The sequence below is a fragment of the Zalophus californianus genome, chromosome 12 (genome assembly GCF_009762305.2).
Source record: "Zalophus californianus isolate mZalCal1 chromosome 12, mZalCal1.pri.v2, whole genome shotgun sequence".
NCBI lineage: Eukaryota > Metazoa > Chordata > Mammalia > Carnivora > Otariidae > Zalophus > Zalophus californianus.
In genome coordinates this window covers 8,093,732-8,109,839 of record NC_045606.1, presented here as the reverse complement: position 1 = coordinate 8,109,839, position 16,108 = coordinate 8,093,732, and the positions used below count along the sequence as shown (strand labels likewise).

The following is a 16,108-nucleotide window of genomic DNA, read 5'->3' as shown; positions in this document are numbered from 1 at the left end:
GGTTTACTTGGAAGTAAACCATATGAGATTGTAGCACAAATAATGGGAGGACGTATAAATGGAATTATAATATTTTAAGGTTTATTCATTCTACAAAGAGTGATGTGATATTAATTCATGGCAGATTGTGATAATTTAAGGGTGGTTGTGCAATTTCTACAGTACTAATTTATAAACAAACAAAAAACCCAAGGTGAAAGAACTAAAAAATAATAGAGTGGGTAAAAAGAATACTGACAATAAGCATTTGAATAATCAAAACAAAGCTGTAAAGGAGAAAATAAATAAAACAAATGGAAAACAAACCACAAATTCAACCACATATATAATTGCATTAAATACAGTTGGACTGAGCAATTAAAAAACAATTAAAGTCCAATTAAGAAGTTTTTGTTTATCTGTTTGTTTTTAAAACAAGACTCAAGTAATTCTATTTAAAAAGAGGTACTTGATATATGAGGACACAGGTTGAAAGTGAAAGTAAAATGACTGAAAAATATAGACCATGCAAACTTCCAGCATAAAAAAGGCTGGTGTATTAATATCAGAAATAAGCACTTCAAGATAAAGAGGAGCATTTTATAAAGATAAAAGGGTTGATTTATCAAAAAAAACATAATAATTCTAAATAAGTATGTACCTAGGAGACTCACTTCAAATCAAATGAAGCCAAATCACATCCTTTTACAATTATTTACAAAGAAACTAAATTACTTATTATAACATTTCTTAGTTACATATTTGGTTGAAAACAGTTTCAGTGCAGTTGTACAGTTAATGGAGAAACAAATCAATTTGAGAGTCCTTACAGAATATTTAGAACTAATAATAAGTTACCATCAATGAATATAAGAATCTCTTTAATTTTACTAATAACTATTAAATCAAAATTGTTATTTTCAGCATATGTATTTGTATAGTTATTGAAGCAGAATGAAAGAAATCTGTTCTGAAAATTAAATGTTATTGTTTTTTAAATCCCAGGGTTGTCTGTTATTCTTCAGGCTTATCCTGGTATTATCCATAAGGTTTCAAATGAAATTGTCTATTACCTCTTTTCTCCCCTATCACCTATTTAAAATATCATCCTCAAGATTAAATGTATTTGGATATATGTGATAGGTCACAAAGTATGAAAAAATATTTCCTATTATATTTTGTTACAATCATACCTCATAACATGTTAAAGAAATTTATTTTGATATTATACTTTAAATAAGGTCCAGATCATATGCAAGACCATCTTATTTTTTCATCTTTGAAACTAATTTGTCTTGGCTTGTTATTCTTACTTAAGTGATTTTTCTCTTATTATACACAAAAATGAATGGCTTATTCTTACTTATTCTCAAACTAATTTTTACTCTAATGTCTAATATTTATTTAATTAATTAATTTATTTATTTATTGAGAGTGCATGCCTGTGCAAGCAGCAGGAGGAGGGGCAGAGGAAGAGAGAGACTTTTAGGCAGGCTCCACGCCCAGGGCAGAACCCACTGTGGGGCTGGATCTCATGACCCTGAGATCGTGTCCTGAGGTGAAATCAAGAGTTGGATGCTTAACCGACTGAGCCACTCAGGTGCCTTTCTAATGTCTAATTTGAAATCTGCATCTGCTCTTCCATTTCTCTTTAATTTTTGCAAAAAAATGCTATATGTCATTTTACTTCACTTTAAACTTACTCATTATAGATATAAGGTTCTAACTGTTATTTCTTCTAGTTTTGAAATACATATTTTTTCCTGGAAAGTATTTCCTATAAGACCTTACATAATAATTTCTGGAATTATTGTAGAAATTATTGTAGAAATTTTTGTAGAACTTTTATTGTAGAAATTGTTGTAGAACTTTTATGTGTAGATAGTTTATTAGCAAATTCTATCTAAATTTCAGTGTTAAAACAGACATTACAAAATACTGGATAAATGGGACGGTGTGTTGGGTCTAATAATATTGACCTCTAATTTAGACTTTCTATCTAGCAAAACTATGGCTAAGTTGTCATAGTTCTAAGTTTTATTTTCATAAATTTCTTAAATATTTCTCTAATCCTCTACTATCACATATTTCAGTTTCTTTTTTTCTCTTTCTATGTACTTTAAATAATTTATTTTTAACTGTTATTGAAGTATAATTATGATTCATTGTTAAAGAGTTTCATGTGTACAACATAATTATTCCACAACTGTATACATTACTCAGTGTTCACTAAATAAGTATAGTCACAATCTGTCATGAAGTGACATAATGACAATCTTATTGACTATATTCCCTATGTCGTACTTTCCATCTGCATGACTCATTTATTTTGAACCTCTTAAACCCCTGTATCTATTTCACCTATCTCCTGATCCACCTTCCTCTAGTAACCATCATTTCGTTTTTGTATTTTTGAGTCTTTTTTTCTCTTTGTTTCTTTGTTCATTTGTTTGTTTTTTAAATCTCACATATGAATGAAATCATATGGTATTTGTCTTTTTCTGCCTGATTTATTTTACTTAGTATTATTCCCTCTAGATCCACCCATGCTGTTGCAAATGGCAAGATTTTATTCTTTTTTATGGCTAAGAAATATCCTAAGGTGTGTGTGTGTGTGTGTGTGTGTATATATATATATATATATATATATATATATATATATATATATATACCACATCTTCTTTATCCATTCATCTATTGATGAGCACATGGGTTGCTTCCATATCTTGATGACTGTAAATAATGTTACAATAAACATAGGGGTGCACATATCTTTTCAAATTGATGTATTTTTTTCTTTGTGTAAATACCCAGTAGTAGAATTACTGTATCATATGGTATTTATCTAATCCTCTACTATCACATATTTCAGCCTCTATATTTAATATAGTGGAAAGGGAGTAGATGAAAAGCCACAACATCCCTTTCTTGTCTGATTGAGTAGAAGAGTGGAAGCGTCCCTTAGTAAAGAACAATCAGACATGTGGTTGGTTGCTAGGAGACCTGTTTCTGCCACCCATCCTATCAAAATTTCACAGTAGATAATAGAACCAACAGACACTTTTTTGTGAAATTAGAGTAGGGATAATTAATGTTTCATTCCAGATAATTACAACACGAAGCAGTAAATCTGAGGGATAGTGTTTTAGAGATACCCTGAATTTCCTAGACCATTACCCTAATGTGGGTGGGCAACCATGCTGCTGAGAAGAGTCTAAAATTAGTTGAAAGAAAGAGTTGATGCTAAAACATGGTCTTGACCAGGATGCAGATAACAGCAAAGAAGCTTACAAGATGGAGTTCAACTGAATTTCAGCAGATACTCAGGTAGAGAAGAACTAGCTACTTCATGAGTACAGTTGAGTTAGGCAAAGACCAGAAGACCTAACTGTACATTGCACAGTTGTGCATTGTGGAAGATAAAACTGCAAGATGACCATCTTCCAGATGCATTCTTTGATTCAATGTTATGACTCAGGACTCCCAGAACTGAGATGTCTTTTGGAGGAAGGAAAAGCGAGAAATGAGGAATACCTAATATTAGAATTAAAATAGAATAACTCCAAAAACTCTTTTAGTGCAATTCAATTATTTTCTATTATGCAGAAATCAAGACTCAAACTAAAACTTCAGGAAAGTTTTAGAAGAAAACAGTTATATAATTTTTGTAGAACCAAAATTCTAGTCTAGGAATTAATCCTTATATTAGAATGAAAATCATCTCACTGGAATATGTGCTTCTTTCTGGGTTATAGTAGACTCCTTTTAAAATCAATTTCATTGGATAACATAACAATTAGATAGTGAGCATCTCAGGAGAACAGCAAACTCTCCAGAACAGGCATGATAAAGGAAGGGCCAAAAAGTTATGTAAAGGCTAATAAAAGGCCAGTAAATCTAATCTTCATTTTGTGCTACCCTTCTTAAGACTGAGTTGTCATTGCATAGAGAGTCAGATCCAATTGGAAACAGGTCAACAAATATTATATTTCATGTGTATATGACATATTATATGTATTTGCTGTATTTCATAACAAGTCACTTCTCACTTATGATAATTGTAATCTAATTTTTTAAAGTTTTGCTCAACAATATGTTTTGTAGAAATATTTTGAAATGTTGACTTTCTAAGGTAGCTATTTTTTTATCAGTTTGCATACATATATCCCATACATTTAAATATATAAATATGTAATACATAAGTTGGAACTACTAAATACAATTAATGAATTAATGGCAGTGTACATTATGTGAAAAGGAAAAATTGATTTCACATTTACCTCCCTTGATGAAAGCCTGAAACAGGAAGATCATCTTCTCAAATTCCTATTCACTTTCCTTATTGTTCTAGTTCCTTGATTATAGATGACTATAATTATGGTGGATTTAAAAATCTTGTCTGAAAAATCTGTGTGAACTATCACCCATGACATTATGAAAAATTCAAAATATATAGGAATCACCCAGGGATCTTTTTACAAGGTGGATTTCTGGGTTCCAGCCACAGAGACTGTAATTCAGTAGACCACATACTGCTGATGTTGCTCATGTTTGGACCACACCTTGAGGAGTACTGGTCCAGTTCACAGACCTACACTTTATTCCTAAATGGAATAACTAACTCTGATGGAGCATGCACTTGGATTCCACTTTTGCTCATAGTTTTTTTGTTTTTTTTTTTGATAAGATTTTATTTATTTATTCATGAGAGACAGAGAGAGAGAGAGAGAGAGAGAGAAGCAGAGGGAGAAGCAGGCTCCCAAGGAGCAGGGAGCCCAATGCAGGACTCAATCCCAGGACCCTGGGATCATGACCTGAGCCGAAGGCAGATGCTTAATCATCTGGGAGCCACCCAGGCGCCCTGCTCATAGTTTTTGTAACCTCTAAGAACTGACTTCATAAACTATTTCTCTCTTTAAAACTCTCCTCTTTTAGCTCTTTCCTCTAAGATTGGAAACATCTTATTGTTAAACAACAGCAATAACAATATCTCCTTTCCCTCATTCCACCTTCCTTTCCTGCTGCTGCTTCTCTCTGCCTGCCCCACCCCTACCTTTCTCAACCAATCTTCTTATAGGCAGAGCCTGCTCTTTGACCTCATCCCTCTCAATGCCTGATAACTCAAGGCATGAAATCTGCCATAATTCACCCTGCAGCGCAATAACTGACAAAAATCATCTGATGCTCAACACCCTGTCAAGTACAATGGGCTCTAGCTCTTCTTATTTTACTATACCTTAGTTTGACCAAGTTATTGTTTATACTGTGGGCCACTCACTCATTGCAACTCTATTCTCTTGATCCCATTATCAACCTCTCTCATGGTTCTTCTTACCCTTTAAGTTCTCACTTTTCTGCCTTTTCCAAAAGATCCTTCACTTCCTCTTTTGTGGATAACACATCAAATTCTCCAACATTCTGTCTTTAGCCCATCCTTTTCCTAATTATGTGCTGTCTGACTTCTACTTTTGTCCTGACATCCTTCCTGAGTTTTGAACTCATATGCAGAAGTATTACCCTGGATTTCCATAATTAAGCTTAAGCATATTTAATAATTCCCTTTCCAAACCTATTCTTCCAGTCTCAATATGTAGATCCATTTCATTCTAGCTCAATCATGAAAGCCAGAAACGTGGCATTCAGCTTCCCACCATCCCCATGTCTAGCCGTTCTTAGTTCTTTAATGCTCCTAAGTCCTGTTCTCACCAGCTTCACATTTACTGTTGAGTGGGCACCATCTCTCATTTGGACAATTACTGTGTCCTTCTAATTGTGTTCTCTGCCTCTTCTCTTGTTTGACTTCTCAATTCTACCTTGTAGACAGGTGAATTAGCTATAATGGGAGTCATGATCACTTACTAAAATTCATCGAAGATCCATCTACCTTATACTTATTAGTGTGGCAAATGTTGAAATTACACTATTTCTCCAGGTGCATTTGTGAATACATCTTACTTTGCCCCTTACCTGTGAGTAAGAGTGAACAAACACTGTTGTATTTTGCCAATAACTCTCTGCCTACTTAGAATATACTTTGCTTCATTTCTTCGTATTAAAAACTTTAATATAGAAAAATTTACAGAGTTATATAACAGAAACATACACCGAGAATTACTTTTTCCTTTGGATTTTTTAAAATTAGAGTTGTGCTACATTTTTAGATTAGAATTTGAAAGTGTTCATTCCACTTTTGCTTCTTACTTTCATTGTGATAGTAAATAATTATCTTTTGCCTGCCTGGTTTCTACACCTTGAAAATGAACATAGTCATTGTGCAATCTTCAGAATGACTTAAGAATTAAATAAAGTACATTTTGTAAAGTACTTGGAAAAGGTGCTTGACACATAGAAGATGCTCAGTAAATATTGGCTTGAATTACTGTTTTTCTTTTGTTGTCTTTAATTATTATTATTAATAATTTTATCAGAATGGCATTTCCTTATTCATGAAATGGGCTATCTCATTTTTTGCTTCATCTTTTATGTATTTCAATGTTTTTATAATTTTTTCCAAAATTATTTTTCTAAGTAGACTTTTTTTTAAGATTTTATTTATTTATTTGAGAGAGAGAATGAGATAGAGAGAGAGAGAGCACGAGGGGGGGGTCAGAGGGAGAAGCTGACTCCCCGCCAAGCGGGGAGCCCAATGCAGGACTCGATCTTGGGACTCCAGGATCATGACCTGAGCTGAAGGCAGTCGCTTAACCAACTGAGCCACCCAGGCATCCCTAAGTAGACTTTTTTGATAGGAAAAGGTAAAATATCTTACTGGCACTTATATTTTTCTAAGTGGCTACTGCTTTTACAATGCTGTCAGTATTCCCGTTTTTAAATTTATCCATCAAATCAGCATGCTCTACAATTTGTCTGTAGAGTCCTTTGCATTTTCTGGATAAACAAAGTAAAATTTTAGAACAAGGAAAAATTAGCTTTTTCTTTTCAAATCTTTTGCTGCTTTTTTTCTTGTTTCGTTGTCTGTCTTGTATTTCTAATAAAATATGGTGACAAGATGCTGTCCTCGCCCAACTTTAGTCAGGTTGTATTTGACAAGGTCTTGACCTTGGCCCCTATCCTTGCCAGACGTGCGTAGTCTAGTTTTAGCAAGAACCCTGATGTTAGTTTAGATGGAATCTACCCCAACCTTATTAAGTGATGAGTCTCAATATCTAGTCAAATTCCTCATCCTCCTCTCCTCAGATCTGGTCATCCTGGCCTGCCTCCGCAAGAATCTCCTCTGATATTTGATGTCTCTTTTTAGTAATTTTCCATACGCTGAACCACACCCTCACACACATCTGAAAAAAATCAGTCTTTATCCTTTAAGGAGAGTCTGGAGCTGGTTCTGTTTCGTTCTGTTCACACAGGTGTGATAATGGTTATGACTGGTTTCCACCTGAATTTAATTGGAACACTTCTAAAATGGAACCTTAAGTGTGAAGTTTACTATAGGTTTTATAAAAAATATTTTTCATTTCAAGTTTTATTTTTTTCCCTCTACTCAGAATTTTTATCACTGGTATGTATTAAATATCTCAGAATATTTCATTGTTAATGTTTGCTAATTTTATTTTGTATATATTTTCTTATGTTCTCCTAATCATTTTTTTAATGGATTTAAGCATTAAATCCATTAATGGGGTGATTTACATGAATAGATTTATAATGTTGAAATATTTGTCTGCACACCTTAGGCCAAATTTGCCTAGTAATGGTTTTTCGAGTTTTAATTTGCTATCTTTTTTTTGTCTTTTAGGATTTTTTTCATCTATGCTCATAAATTAGATTGGGCCATAATTTTCTATTTTTTGTCTCTATTTGTCTTATTTTGGTATCAATGTTACAATACCCTCATATAATGAAATGGATAATTTCATTCCTTTTCAAATTCTCTGAATCATCTTGCAATTATTTCTTCCTCATCTTTCTTGAGGTTGGCAGAACTTGTTTATAAAGCCACATCTGTAATGAGATCTTTTTGGTGAAAAAGTAGAGGTGACAACAATTTAATTCCTCTATTTCATTGATTTACGTAGGCATTCTACTCATTTAAAAATAAATACTTTTAATTTGTAAATTTCTAAAGACTTTTCATAACAAAATAAGTTCAAAATAAAATATTGGCCTAATTTGTTCAAAGTATTCTTTAATAATTAAAAATATTCTAGCTATAGTCATGCCCCAGTTTTATTTCTCATAGTGTTTGTTTAGGCATTTCTATTCTTATTTAATTATTTCTGTCTGCAGTTTATCCTTCTGATGAGTTTTGCTGTGGCTTCCCCTGCTGCTGTTGTTTTTGCTGTTGTCTTTAGAACCAGTTTTGGTTTGTAGAGGATGAAGGACTTTGCAGATTGCTACTTTGTATCCATTCCCCTTCAACATTTCCAAGAGATCTCCAACTTGTTCAGTTGTCTATTCTTTTCCAACATTGGGACTCAGAGACGTTAACCCTAGCTTCATCTACCGGGATGGATCTTGTCAGACTAGGGTCAATTCTATCTTTCCAGAGAGAGATTAATTCTCAGATGAGTATGTGAACACATTTGGCCCAATGTCATGCTAGCTGGTATTTGGAGGGGGTTTGAGCGCGTTCTTGTTTGTTTATTTTTGTGAGCTAGTGAAATCTGTGTTTTTCTTCTTCAGGATTTGTACTGCAGAAATGAAAGAGAGTTCTGGGAATACTGTGGCATCTACCTGTTTGAAGATAAAGAAAAAACATGGATGGGAAGAACCAAGAGAACTGAAGAAATGGACCTGAAGTCACTAGAAGCAGCAGCCTTGAATCCCATTTCAACTCTGCTTTCATGTGCAAGTGTGATGATCAATATTAGGTTTCAGTGTGGCTAGATGACGGTGACTGGTTGTTTGGTCAAACACTAGAAGCTGATGAGAAGTATTTTTTAGATGTGATTAACATTTAAAATAATTTTACTTTAGCTGAAGGAGATTACTCTCTATAATGTGGATGGGCTTTATCTAATTAGGTAAAGGCATTAAGAGCAAAGACTGAAGTTTCTCAGAGAAGAAAGAATTCTACTTCTAGAATGCCACATAGAAACTCTGCATGAGTTTCCAGTCTTTGAGTTTAATACTAGCATCATATTCTACCTGAATCTTCAGGCTGACAACTTGCCCAAGATTCAGACTTGCCACCAGCCCCTACCATTGTATGAGTCAGTTCTTTAAATATTTCACTCTTCTTCTTTCTTGTTTCCAATATATATCTAATCTATACCTACATCTGTATTATAGAGAAAGAGAGAAGAAATAAACTGTAGCATTAATACTGGACTTAAAGGATATTTTTATGCTAAGGCTATTATTTAGAGCCTTAGGTCTTTGGTTTCAGTGAAGCTTTATTAGCCAGTACTGAAATTTAAAAACAATATTTAGGAAAGCACTTCCGGGGGTGCCTGGGTGGCTCAGTCCTTAAGCATCTGCCTTTGGCTCAGGTCATGATCCCAGGGTCTGGGGGTGGAGCCCCGTGTCGGGCTCCCTGCTCAGCGGGAAGCCGGCTTCTCCCTCTCCCACTTCCCCTGCTTGTGTTCCCTCTCTCACTGTGTTTCTCTCTGTCAAAAAAATAAATAAAATCTTAAAAAAAAAGGAAGCACTTTCAGAATAATGGGGTTAGTTACCTCTGAAAATTTACTCCTCTATAAAAGCATGAGAATGCTGGCAAATATTATTAAAATCAACTTTTACAGAATTCTGTAAATTAACCAAAAGCTGGCAATAATCCAAGGGATATTTATTCATGACAAATGGCTGAATCTCAGTAAGATTGAGCTTTGTGAAATGTTAAATTGCCCTTTTCCCCTTCTGCTGTCCCTAACTCCAAGGGAGACTTACAAACCAAGAGTCTTGTAATAATGGTAGCCATGAGAACCAGCAGCCAAATACCTGTTAGAGAGAGAAGAATAGGTTTGGAGCTTTCCCAACCACCCAAATAATTGTTATTATTTCACTTATCTGGCAGTTACTTGAAATACCTCACACTGGGCTGATTTGTATTAGAAGTGATTTAGTGTTTGTTCAATTCTTTTCCATGGCATGTTTGGGAAAAATCAGTGTCAATTGGTTTAACATTGCAACTGCCTCAGGTGGTGATGTAGCTTGGGTGAACAAGAAACTAACTGAAAAACTTAAAAGGAAAAGCTGTGGCATGAGACAAACATAAAGAGCTTTGAAAAGTTTTGACATATTCTTGGGAATCTAGAAAACCACATTCATGCACAGGATTGGGCACATGCTGAAAAGAGATCCGAGACTGTCCTAATCTCTTTCCTCTGGCTGATCTTGAGGTTCTGTGCAACTAGGAAGTGAAGAATAAGGCAGTGTTATAAACTGTCTGCCAGAGGATTGAATGCATGCCACAAAAACCTTCAGCAAAAGTTAGGAGTCTTATTATTTTAAGAAAATCAATTTCCAATCATTAGTTTATCACTGACCTAATTGAAGAGTCTTCAGTGGCTATACATGATGAAGAATATAGACTTTGCAGAATTAGTATAGGAAAATCACTAAGCAAACAAACAATAATAACAACAACATGAAAAAAAAGCAACAAGAACAATAAACTCTGAGAAGAGGGGAATCTGATTTCCAGATTTGCTACATTATATCACTTTGAGCATCCAGTTTAAAAAAATATATAAGAAAAAATAAATAAAAAATAAATAAATAATAAATATATAAGAAATGCCAAGAAGTAGGAAAGTATGGCCAATAAGCACACAAAAAAATAAGTCAGTGGAAATTGTCCCTGAGTAACTCAAACATTGAACTCACTAGACAAGAATTTTATGTCAGCTATTTTAAACATGTTCAATTAACTAAAAGAACCATAACTAAAGAACTAAAGGAAAGTATCTGAACAATATCTCACCAATAGAGAATATTGATACAAATGCAAATTATAAAAATAAACCAAACAGATATTCTGGAGTTGAAAAGTACAATAAATGAAATACAGTGGCTTCTGAATAGCAGAAGATTTAGTGAACTTGAAGGAAGGTTAATTGAGATTATCTAGTCTGAGGACCAGAAAATAAAATAAAAATAAAAAATGAAGAAAAAATTTTAAAAAATAAATCTTGGAAATCTATGAGACACCATTGAACATATCCACATACAAATTTTGGGAGTTCCAGAAGGCAAGGCAATAGAGAAAGAATACTTGAAGAAATAGTGAAAATTTGTGAATAGTGAAATAGAAGAAATAGTCAAAAATTTCTCAAATGTGATGAGCACTGTTACTATACACATACAAAAGAAATAAAAAAAAAAAATCTCCAAGTAGAACAAATTAAAAAAGAGTCACTCCTAGACACATCATAAAAAAACAAAAACAAAAACATCAAAAACCAAAATCAAGTAGAGAATCTTGAAAACAGCAAGGGCAATAAGACTCTATGCAAGGATCAACAGATGCAATAGGATTAACAAATGATTTATCATAAGAAGCCATGGGAGAAGGGTGCTTGGGTTAACCAACTGCCTTTGGCTCAGGTCATGATCCCAGGATCCTGGGATCAAGCCCTACATCATGGTCTCTGCTCAGTGGGGAGCCTGCTTCTCCTTTCCCTCTGTCTGCTGCTCTGTCTGACACTCTGCCTACTCATGTTCTCTCTATCAAATAAATAAATAAAATCTTAAAAAAAAAAGAAGAAGCCACAGAGGGAAAAAACAGTAGGATGGCATATTTAAAGAGCTGAAGGAAAATGACCACCAACCAAAAATTTAATATCCAGCTTCAAAGATGAAGTAGAAGTTACAACATTTCCAGATAAAGAAAAACAGAGGATTTGTCTCAGATCTGGTTTACAAGAAATAATATAGGGAGTTTTTCAGGCTGAAATAAAAGAATATTATATAGTAATTAAACCCATATCAAGAAATAATAACAGCAGGGGTTGGTGAACACGTGGAGATTTAGGGGGAGATACTTGTCTGGAGAAGGCATGGAAGGTCTATGCTCTGGAGCTATGCATCTATCTGACTGTTCCTGAGCTACCTCCGCTTTACAATAAATCAGTGATCTAAAATATGGCTACACAAAACTTTTTGCAGGAGAACTTCTTCTTGATGAAAGGAAGAACCCAGATACACAGTATGGTGAACTCACTGAAAAGTACATTAAAGATGGAAAGATGGTGCCAGTTGAGATAACTATCAGTTTGTTAAAGAGTGAAATGGATCAGACAATGGCTGCCAATGCTCAGAAGAATAAAATCTTAATTGATGGTTTTGCAAGAAATCAAGACAACCTTCAGGGTTGGAAGAAGACCATGGATGAGAAGGCAGATGTGTCTTTCATTTTGGTTTTTTACTGTAATAGTGAGATCTGTATTGAACGATGTCTTGAGAGGGGAAAGAGTAGTGGTAGAAGTGATGACAACAGAGAGAGTTTGGAAAAGAGAATTCAGACCTATCTTCAGTCAACAAAGCCAATTATTGACTTATATGAAGAAATGGGGAAAGTCAAGAAAATAGATGACTCTAGGTCTGTTGAAGTTTTTGATGAAATTGATAAGATTTTTGACAAAAAAAGGTAATTCTGAATGTGAAAGCATCCTCGAAATCATGCTGGAATGTTGCTTTTATAACTGCTATTACAACCCCTTTTTAAGGCAATTTTAATCTTTCATAATTACATCTCAATTAACAGCTGGAAGTATGTAATAAGACAAATTAAATTTTTTATCCTAGATTTTTTTTGGTTATAGGAGTAGATGGTGAATTCTGGTCTAACTTCATCTTAGCTACGGTGTTCAGAAAACAAAGAAGGATATCAGCTAGTTCTTTGTTTTTACTCAGAAAGCATATCCCTCTCATAGATTGTGCTTTCTGTGAGCAAAACTTTTTAGTAAGTGTGTATATCCCTTTAATAATTACAACGTTAGGATTAGGGATTCCCCACTTTCCTCGTTTTCTTGCAGGTTTCAAATTTCCAACCTGTTAAATGAATTTGTAGACCAAATTCCAAAGGAAATTTTTGTGTAGTTGGTTCTTGCAAAATGTGTTTGATAAACTCATAAAATGAATTTCTAGAAGTGTTTTAGTATTTATCAAATAACTGACCATTTCCTATAGAAAGGTAAGAAAACTTAAGTTTTGTTTTATTGCAACTTATACAAAGTAGTGTGACAGGGCATCTTCTTTGCTTCCAGGGATTGGGATGGGGTCACTGGGGTTCAGAGCCTGGTAGAATTGTCAGCTTTATTCTGACATAAATCTGAAGGTAAGGGGCAAGATCACATCTAATGACCTGTGTTCCTATGCTCGATTATATAGTGTTATTAATGATTAAACTGATCTTAACAAAATTCCTAGCAGTGGAACTTTGAAATGTATATACTAGGTTTATGGTCAATGATTTGGTTAGTGTTTTAGTAACACTTCATTCAAAGTGTTTTTGATTGTTTTCTAGACTAGATGCAGGGTTGGTATGAAATAAAAACATCTAAGGGTTAATTTTCCATTGTGTTTTATTTTCTTGAATACTTTTTTCAGTTATTTGTTTAAAGAGTTTTAAAATCATTGCATTTTGGTCAGAAAAATAATAAATATATCTTATAAATGTTGAAAAAAAGAAATAATAACACCATAAAGGTAAATATAAGAAAAATATAGAATAAAGGGAAAAATAATTTTTTCTTATATTTACAGCTGAATAAAACAGTAAATATAAAACTGTGTTTATGGATTTATAATGTATAAATATGTAATTTTTATAACAATAACAGTATAAGGGAAAAGGAGGGGATGGAGCTACAAAGGAACAAATTATCTAATAATTAAATCAAATTGGTATTAATCTGAACCAGGTAGATTTACATTAAGATGTTTACTGTAGCCTCAAGGTCAACCACTAAGAAAAAACTAAAAATTACATAGTAAAAGAAATGACAAGGAGATTAAAATGGTACACTAGAGAGTATTTAACACAATAAGAAATACTAATGGAGAAATAAAGAACAACAACAAAAAACCCACGAAGATATATACAAAGCAAATAACAGTGGCAGACATGAATACTACCTTATTGGTAATTACATTAAATATAAATGAATGAATCTTTCCAATCAAAAGGCAGATAAAAAATAAACATGACTCAATTATATGCTGCCAGCAAGATTACATATTTCATATTCAAAGACAGAAATTGGTTAAAAATTACAGAATAGAAAAGATATACCATGCAAACAACAACAAAAGAGAGCTGGAGTAGTTATAATAAGAAAAGAAAGTAGACTATAAGGTAAAAACTGTTGCTAGGAACAAAGAAGGATGTCTTATGATGATAAAAATGTCAATCCATAGGAAAGACATGTGCCTAACAATCGAGACCCAAAATATCCAGAATGAAAACTGATAGAATGAAGGGAAAAATAAACAATTTAACAATAATAGCAGAGAATTCAATTTCCCACTTTCAATAATGAATAAAACAACTAGACACCAATCAATAAGGAAGATTTGCGCAACTATTTAGTCCTAACAAATATCTGCAGAGCACTCTGCCCAAAAATAGCAGAATACACAAATTTTTTTCAATCTTATGTGGGACATTACCCAGTATAGATTATATGTTAAGCCACAAAACAAGTCTCAATAAATTTAAGATGATTAAAATCATACAGAGTATCTTACCATGATCAAATAAAACTAGAAACCAAAAACATTTGGAAAATGAGAAATTAAAAAAATACATGGAAATGTAAAAATAAACTCCTAAATAAGTAATGAGCCAAAGAATAAATTGCCTAAGGAGTTAGAAAAATATTTTGAGATAATTGGAAATGAAAAAAAGACATACCAAATTTTATGTGATGTAGCTACTGCAGTGTGAAGAGAGAAATGTATAGTAGGAACCTATACTTTAAAAACTCTACAAATCAAACTGAGGGTTGTTGGAGTGGTCGGGGGTGGGAGGGATGGGGTGGCTGGGTGATGGACATTGGGGAAGATATGTGCTACGGTGAGTGCTGTGAATTGTGTAAGACTGTTGAATCACAGATCTGTACTTCTGAAACAAATAACGCAACATATGTTAAGAAAAAAGAAAAAGAAGAAGATAGCAGGAGAGGAAGAATGAAGGGGAGTAAGTCAGAGGGGGGGACGAACCAGGAGAGATGATGGACTCTGAAAAACAAACTGAGGTTTCTGGAGGGGAGGAGCGTGGGGGGATGGGTTAGCCTGGTGATGGGTATTGAGGAGGGCACGTTCTGCATGGAGCACTGGGTGTTATGAACAAACAATGAATCATGGAACAGTACACCAAAACAAATTATGTAATATATGGTGATTAACATAACAATAAAAAATTTAAAAAATATATAAAAAAAAAAAACTCTACAAATCAATAACCTAACATTCTACTTTTAGAAACTAAAGGAAAGGAACTAACAAAAAATAAAGCAAGCAGAAGGAAGGTAATAATAAAGATTAGAATGGAAATAAAGTAAAATAAAATAATTGAAAAATATACTACCTTGAGAAACCAAAAGTTGGTTCTTGAAAAGACCAACAAATTTAACAAAACTTTACATAGACTGACCAAGGAAAAGGTGAGAAGACTGAAATCATTAAAATTAGGAATGAAGTATAGAACATTATTATGTACCTTATAGGAAAATAAATACAGAATAAAATATAATACTATGAATAATTGCATTTCAATAAATTATATAACCCAGATAAAATAGATAAATTACGAGCAATACATAAACAACCATAACTGAGTCAAAAAGGAATAGAAAATCTGAATAGACTGAAAACAACTGAAGAGATTTAATTAGTAATTAGTTTTTTAAAATGTCAAAAGAAATTACCATGTCCAGATGGCTTCACTGATTAATTCTACTAAATGTTTAAAGAAAAATTAACACTAATCCTTTAAAAAATTGTCCCAAAGATAGAATAGAAAGAACATTCCCTAACTCTTTCTATAAAGCAATATTATTCTGATGGAAGAGCCCAGAAAAGACCATAGAGGAAAACACAAGTACCTACCGAAAACTCATGTGACTATATATGCAAATTCCCCCACCCCAAATAATAGCAAATCGAACCCAGTGCTATGTAAATAAATGATTTCAAACCATGATCCAAGTGAGATTTATACTAGGAA

At 33.3% G+C, this 16,108-nt stretch overlaps 1 protein-coding gene across 1 annotated transcript; it reads left to right on the top strand.

Annotated features, from left to right (window-relative positions):
* The first annotated feature begins 6,988 nt into the window (after nt 1-6,988).
* Nucleotides 6,989-12,978, top strand: LOC113911127 (UMP-CMP kinase-like). Its single transcript, XM_035723391.1, has 4 exons — nt 6,989-7,030; nt 8,620-8,813; nt 12,011-12,526; nt 12,915-12,978. The coding sequence occupies exons 1-4, from the start codon at nt 6,989-6,991 to the stop codon at nt 12,976-12,978; spliced, it is 816 nt and encodes a 271-aa protein (XP_035579284.1).
* The last annotated feature ends 3,130 nt before the right edge of the window (nt 12,979-16,108 follow it).